The sequence below is a fragment of the Vicia villosa genome, linkage group LG4 (genome assembly GCF_029867415.1).
Source record: "Vicia villosa cultivar HV-30 ecotype Madison, WI linkage group LG4, Vvil1.0, whole genome shotgun sequence".
Taxonomy (NCBI): Eukaryota; Viridiplantae; Streptophyta; class Magnoliopsida; order Fabales; family Fabaceae; genus Vicia; species Vicia villosa.
The window spans coordinates 152921245-152929446 of NC_081183.1; the positions used below are offsets into that span (position 1 = coordinate 152921245).

The 8202-nt window shown below is 37.9% G+C and overlaps 1 protein-coding gene across 1 annotated transcript; it reads right to left on the minus strand.

The window, feature by feature from the left end:
• Window positions 1–1461: 1461 nt before the first annotated feature.
• LOC131598104 (uncharacterized) lies at window positions 1462–7813 on the minus strand. Its single transcript, XM_058870737.1, has 6 exons — window positions 7115–7813; window positions 6904–7024; window positions 6498–6788; window positions 6319–6420; window positions 5958–6102; window positions 1462–1571 (listed from the first exon to the last, which is right to left on the minus strand). Exons 1-6 carry the CDS (start codon window positions 7795–7797, stop codon window positions 1462–1464), a joined length of 1452 nt encoding a protein of 483 aa, XP_058726720.1. The 5' UTR covers window positions 7798–7813.
• Between the last annotated feature and the right edge of the window lie 389 nt (window positions 7814–8202).

Below are 8202 nucleotides of genomic sequence, written 5' to 3' on the forward strand. Positions count from 1 at the left end.
ATCCCTTCTCTGTAAGTTGCCCCAGACTTAGAATATTTGCTTTTAAATCTGGTACATAATAAACATCTTGTATTTTTCCAGGTACGTTGTCTTTCTGCAAATAACAAATTGTTCCTTTGCCTTCGACCTTTACCTTCGACGCATCTCCAAAAGATACATGACCATCTTCAATTTTCTTTATTTCTTTGAATAGATGTTTGTGACCACACATATGATTACTTGCTCCTGAGTCAAGGTACCATATAGTGTCATCTTCTGTGTTTGTCTCCTTTTGGGTCATTAATAGGAATCCTTCGTTTGATTCTGTTTCTAGTGCGAAATTTGTTGTCTCTTCGACTTTCCTCCTGAATCGACAGTCTTTTGCAAGGTGTCCCCCTTTTCCACAATTGTAGCAACTGTATGAGTTGCAATCCTTCGCAAAATGTCCATGTTTATTGCATTTGTAGCATTCGATGTTGGAGTTCGACCTGCCACCTCTATGACCACATCCTCGACCACGCCAATTTTGTTGACTTGCCTGTCCTCTTTCGAAATTGTTATTCTGATAGCTTCGACCACCATCTCGACCTCCACGACCACGTCCTCGACCACGCCAGTTTTGAGATAAAAGTGCCCTTTCATCTCTAGTGGATTCCTTTGTCTGTTCTGCATTATCAAGTGTCTCCTCCTTCTTTTGTATTTTGCGTTGTTCGTGTGCCTCAAGTGAACCAGCTACTTCTTCGACAGTGATTGTCGCAAGGTCCTTCGACTCCTCTATTGCACATACTATATTTTCGAATTTTTCAGTCAAAGATCTTAAAATCTTTTCGACAACTCGAGCATCGGTCATTGCTTCTCCATTTCGTTTCAGTTGATTTACAACTGTTTGCACACGCGTGATGTAGTCCGACACGGACTCCGTCTCCTTCATCTTCATCCTTTCTAATTCTCCTCGAAGAGTTTGCAAACGAACTTGCTTGACTCTATTTGCTCCTCTGAACGCCGTCTCTAGTGTATCCCACGCTTGCTTCGAAGTAGTTGAACCAGCAATCTTCTCAAAACCAGATTCGTCTACTGCTCTAAATAACATGTATAATGCCGTTTTGTCTTTCGACCGCGTCTCTTTCAACGCCTTGTTCTGGGCTGCTGTATTTCCCGTCGTGGTTTCTGGTTCTTCAAACCCTTCTTCTACAACCTCCCACACATCTAACGATCCAAGCAGCGCCTTCATCTGAATGCTCCAGTTCTCATAGTTTGATTTTGACAGTTGCGGCAATGGCATCTGGTTCATCATGTTTGCCATGCGCTCTGATACCAATTTGAAGGTAACAGATCAAACTACTCTCTTCTGATATATATATATATATATATTGACTTGCAAAGGATTTGTTGCAAAAGTGAAAAATAGGTTACAAAGAGAGGGTCTTTATATAGAGACCAGGGAAACATAAATAGACATAACATTTAATGATTAACTATTTCCTATGAAAGTTTGTCTGCCCTAGATAATCTGTCTTTTGGCTTTCCAAGACTGCATTTAAATTTATCCAACATTGATGACTCTACAAACTCAAAGATGGATACGAAGTAAACTGAAAACAAAATATATACTATAGTATAATTATCATAGATTAAGATTCTTGAGGTGTTATAGTTTTTATTGATCAAGAATTGTTTCTCTTTTTACTATAAATATATGAAGTGATGTTATTATCTTCTTAATGCATGTATATGGTAGTGTTCTTGAAAAGTTACATGAAGAAAAGAAAATAGTTACACCCAAAATTATTTAAAACTAATGAAAATATTAAATATAAATTTGTTCATACAACATTTCAATTTTTTTTATCTCATTTAAAATAATTTCATAATCTCTATCAGCCATATCTATATAAAGTGACCAAATTTAACGAGTTTAAAAATTAAATTAGAGTATTTTATTATTACATATATAATGAATGGCTTAATATGATAACATTTTAATGACTTTAATCGTTTGGTTTTATTGAGTTTGAGTACCATACCAAACTTAATTTACTTATATGATTTTTAAAATCTTGGTTTCGATTTTATTTTGATTAAATTAAATGTCTGGTGAGGAAAAAAGTGGTGAGGTTCGGAAGGTTGTGTTGGGTTAGTTGGGCAAAGATTTATCGGCAGGTTAAGGAGGGTGGATTAGGAGTGAAAAATATCGGTCTTTTTAATTTTTCTTTGATGAGTAAATGAGGGTGGAAATTTTTGTCGGAAAAAGATTCGGTATGGTGGGGGAGTGGAGGCTCTTTGTGGGTTTTGTTTATGATAGGCTTTTATTGAAAGCTTCTCTTTGGTGGAGGAATGTTCGTTTGGTGTGTGGTTTTGAGGTCAACGATGGTTCTTGGTTTTCCGCTTGTATCTCGTGTAAATTAGAGGATGGCGAATCAATTTGGTTTTTAGATCATGCATGGTTGGGCCATACGCCTTTTAAGGAGCTTTTCCCTCACCTTTACGGTTTGTATTCACTTTCTACATCTCCCTCTTCTTCTTCTTTGTCTTGTGTGGCCAATATGGACGATTTGGTGGATAATTTATGGAGGTGGAATTTGAGGGTCGTTGATGATGTCGTTGAGGATGAAGCTTTTTTTGAGAGGATTGAGTTGTTGGACCTTTTATAAGGGGTTTCTCCGATGTTGGGGGTGAAGGACAAGTGGATTTGGTGGAGGCATGTTGATGGCTTTTCGATTAAGAATAGTTTTCGGTGGTTATATTCTTTAAAGTCTCCGAAAGTTGTTTTGGATGATGAGAGTATTTTTGATTTAAAAAGATTATGGGTAGCTTGTGTTCCTAGTAAGGTGAAATTGTTTGGTTGGAGATTTTTGTTTAATACTTTACCTACTCGGTTGGCGCTTTGTACACGAGGCATGGAAAGAATTCCTCTTTACCAATTATGCCTTTTGTGTGGTTTAGGGGAGGAATCGGTGGGCCATCTCTTCTATGTTTGCGATCATACTAGAATTGTTTGGAAGGAGGTGTTTGATTGGTTGGGCGTGGGTGATAAGTGCTAAATTGTAGTTATTTCTGTGTATAGTTTTGCGGCACTTATCTTCTCTTTTTCCTCAATTTAGACGCGTTTTAGTGTATACTACATAAATACATATACTTTGTGTTTAATCGAGTTTTTGATTCATTTATGTATCGGCTAATAATTTTCTATTCATTTTGAAGGTATTTGAGCATGTATGGAGCATCGAGTAATAAAGCTTCAAGGATGTAATTTTGGATCAATAAAAGAGCCATTTGAAGAAATAAAGAAGTGCAGATTGGTGTGGTTCGCCAGGTGAGCCTGCTGCTTCTGGTGTGAGTCACGGGGCGAAGCTCACCTTCGCCGGGCGAGCGTTTGGCTCGCCTCTATGTCGCCAGGCGAAAGAATAAGGAGTCTTCGGGCGAAGCTTCCCTTCGTCGGGCGAAAAAAGATATTTTGCCAGCTTATTGATGTGGCACAGGCTGTGTGGCCAAAGTAAAGCCTTTCTCCGGGCGGAGCATTTGGCTCGCCGGGTGAACGCGTCGGGACATAATTTTGTATATATTTCAATTTCATTTCATTTGTTAGAGTTATGTTGTTTGGAGGTGATTTTTGTTCTTCCAACTTCACCAACCTCATTTATCTCTAGGATTAGCTTAGATAACAACTGTGGGTCTTGCATTCGGTGATTCGGAGGTGGATTGTTCATCAACCGGCGCTGACAAATCGGGAGATTTGTGGTTTTATCTCTCTTTCTCTCTATGTATTTCTCTTAGTTGGATTTTGTATATAATTTTACTTTGAACTCATGTATATTTTCCGCCCATAGCGTTATATAAAATCTGCTTTATAAATCTTTGTTGATTGTTGTCTTAGATTTTTGCTCTGTGCTAGGGATTTGAGTTGTTGTAGAGATAAACTTCTTGAATCCTTATCTAGGATGATTATCTGTTAGTTTATGGATTCTAGAGATAGATTTAGAGCTAACAATCTTTTTGGGTGTCGAAGCTTAATGCTTTTGTGTTGGTTGTGTCGGTTGAGAGATCGTCGATACGATTAATATGGATATCTTCTGTGTTGTTGAGGTTGGCTGAGAGATCGTTGCCAAGATGATAAAGTAGTTCTCTCGACTTTGGGTTAGAAATGACTTAGAGTGTGAGCGATGCTGGATGATATTGACTAGTATTGCAGGCTGAGTGTACCTAGTGATAAGTTTAAGTTTGTGAGAAGTAGATTATATGCAATGCTTGATAAGTTGCTTCTCTCTGAAGAATGAATTCTTTTGTGTTGATATTTACATTTTCGTTTTTATCTTTAACAAATTCAATCCAAACTCATAACTGCGAAAATTGTTGAACGACAGTTCAATGCATTTGTCCCTATGGAGACGATAAATCTCCCTGATAAATACTTCCAAAATTTTTGTTGTTTGCCACTTTACCGTTTCAACAATGAGTTTGGAGGAAGACGTGGTGGCAGTGGATGATAATCAAGGGTATGTTTTGGGTTTTTGTGTGGTGAATTATATCCGTCTGAGATTATGTGGGATTATTAAACCTTCATCATTTGCTTTCTTTTGAATTTTGGTTTGTTAGTTCATTTGGTTAGGTAGGAATAAAGTGGTTTTAAAACTTGTGTTTAGAATCCGACCGAAATCTTGACCTTTATAAAGTCTTTCGGTTGGGATTGATTTTCTATTCTTGCTAGAGGAAGGGGAAATTGTAGGAGAGAGATTTGACTTGTCAATCCTTGTGAGTATATTGACGCCTAGCTTTTCTTTGTGCTTTGTTTTTCGTTTTGGTTTTTTTAGTTTCGTTTCGTACCTTTTGTATTGGGTTACACCCCTTGTGCTTTTAATACAAGTGTTTATCGGATAAAAAACGTATGCGCGAATTAAGATCACATAGTATTTTACACTAAATGACGAATAATATGTTAATTATAGTCTTTTCACTACAAAAAATATGCTCTGCAGCGACGTGGGAAACACGTCGCAACATGAAATATCACGTGGCAACAAAAAAGTAGCGACGTGAGCCACCACGTCGCAGGAGACAAAGTGGCAACTTGTAGCGACGTGGAGACCACGTCAGAAAGTAGCGACGTGACTCCCACGTCGCAACAAGGAAACATGGGGAACATCCATCTGCACACACAGCAGGCGTGGCAGGTGTGGGGCAGTGTGTTTGCTGACCAATGTAGCGACGTGATTACCACATCGCTACATTAAATGCTTTTTTTTTTTTAAATTTATTCACGCTAGATTTGTTTTGTTTTATATATTTTTTATAATTAATTAATATATAATAAAATATATATAATAAAATATATATAATAAAATATATATAATAAAATTTATATAATAAAATTTATATAATAAAATTTATAAAATAAAATTTATATAATAAAACCTATAAAATAAAATTTATATATTAAAATCTATAAAAACTAATTTATATAATAAATTTGTATAAAATAAATTCATATAATAAATATTATATAATAAATTCAATTAATTAAAACTAAAAATTTAAAACTAATACTGTAATGAATTAAAATGTAGAATATTTTACATAAAAATAAATTAAAAATAAATAAAATACAAAATGTTTTCAAGACGCATCATCCGGAAAATAATTATCCGGATTAAAATCATCAGCCACCCCGTCATCCTCCGGCTCTTGAGGAGGAGCATTACTGTAATTTCCACCTCCTTGCATAAACCGTCTCATCTGCTCCTCCATCTCAGCTTGCTTCTTCATAATGCCCTCCATCTGTCGCGCATGCTGCTCCTCCATATCAGCCTGCTTCTTCCGCATCATCTCGATCTGGGCCTCACTTTCGCGTCTCGCCAATTGCCTTACTAATTCAGTTTGTTCCTGTGTCAGATTTGGTTGACGCGATCCACCCTCTCCATCCTGAAGTCTTTGAAACAGATTGCGGTCACCACGTCTATAGCTGGCCGCCAAATTTCCAGCACCAAAAAAGCAACCATTAGGTCCTTTTTCCTTAATAACCTCACACCAGATATAGTGATCAACATCCGCATTTAGCGGCTCCCCCTCTGCTGGCATGAATTGAGGATTATTTTCCAGAAAAATGGCAAGTCGCCTATCATAATCTTCCTGCACAGATATTCAATAAAAAATGTAAGTTAAATATTTAAATGCATATTTAATTAGTCAATTAAAATATATTAAAAAGTTGCCACGTGATTTTCACGCCACAACTTATGATTTGCCACATGATTTTAATGTGGCAATTTATCAATTGCCACATGAAATTCACGTCACAAATTTTGTATTAATTTAAAAAAAATAAACAACGTAAATTTCACTTACAAGATACAACTTCGTGCGCTCGTCGACAAAACCTCCCGATCTCCTTGTCCGGGTCCTCGAAATCAGCTCAGGCATCAATGGTTTTCTCCCCAACTCCTTAGCCTAAATAATATAATTAAAAATAATTAGTAAAATATATTATGAATAAAGATGTAACTTAAAAAATTTAAAATTTTTACCAATCGTCGGGCATGCTCGGCGGTGCTAATACTTCCAACTGTGTTGACACAACCGCCCTTTTCAGATGCCCTCATCTTCTTAAAAGTTTCTGATTTAGCCCGGAATTCTGGACTCCTCCAATATGTAACAAGATCATGAAAAACCTCCTCGCCTATCCAGTTAGGACGGATGCCATGAAGCTCATGATTCTCCCTTACTCTCCGCAGCATATCAGACATTCTTTTAGAGCATCTGGTGTTGAAAACTTTCTGAACACTTTTTTCACTCAAAGGATCCCACACACATTTCTCCTGCAATAATGTATGACATTAAAATAAAATGTTAAGTAATTATAATGAGAATTTTATTTAAATAACTATAACTAAAACAATAAATTAAATGCATAACATATATAAATAACAATACCTTAAACATTCTAAACCATTCATCTTTATTTTTTACGTCCCCATAGCTCTTAAAAGCTGATTTATACATCTGCTGAATTATATAGCTAACAACCCTAGCAGCTGTCCGACTCGGCGTAAAACTGAAACAAAAAATGAAAATGTTAGATATAAATTTATAAAAAAAATGAAAAAGTATACATACTATAAAAGTTTTTAAATAGGAAACTTACTTGCTTCCTTCGGGCTGAATCCAAAATCTGCCGTCAATCACATGAATCTCATCAGGATCATCCCTCCCACGAAGATCAGCTCCATCTATCTCATCAACTGCCTCATCAACCTCACGTGCTGGTACATGTGTGGGATGTGGGGTGCGTGAGCCTCCAACCTGTGTGGGGCGTGGACTAGGAGATCGTCCAGCCTGTGTCGGACGTGGACGGGGAGATCGTCCAGCCTGTGTGGGGCGTGGACTAGGAGATCGTCCAGCCTGTGTCGGAGGTGTACTACTGGATCCTCCCGTATGCTGAAAGGAGGAAGTCATCTGCATGGGATATGAGAAACCAGATCCTCCAGTATGCTGGAAGGATGAAGGCATGCCAGTATGGGCGAATGGAAAGCTGGGCGGGGGCACACCAGTATGTGTGAATGGAAAGCTAGGTCCTGCCGCCTGCTGGAAGGACGGGGGCACACCAGGATGCTGGAAGGATGGCGGTACCGCTGAGTACTGGAAGGATGGCGGTACTCCAGACGGGAATGTGTGGGAGGAGAGTAATGGGGTAAAAGCCTGAGTACTGGCTAAAGACATATGATCAACACTCTGAGGGCGGGAAGACACGGCCATGGGAGGCGCCTCACATACTACTATCCTCGGACGTTGGGACTTCTTACCACTATCTTTACTCTTAGGTGGCATTTTACCTATTTTATTATTCATCAACACATAAATATTCATCAACACATAAATGAATACCCATGCAATGCGGACAACCCATTTTGCCATGCGTACCCCAACCAGACAACATGCCATATGCTGGAAAGTCGTTGATGGTCCACATCAATGAAGCTCGCATTATAAAGTTTTCTTTACGTGATATATCATAAGTCCATTCTCCAATCCACAATCTCTTCAAATCATCAATTAAAGGTTGTAAATACACATCAATTCCTGCTTTTGGACTCGAAGGTCCTGGAATGACGCACGTCAAAAACATGTATGGTTTTGTCATGCACATCTCAGGAGGGAGGTTGTAAGGGGTTACAATAACTGGCCAACAAGAATATGCGGTTCCCGACCCTTGGACATAGGGAGTAAATCCAT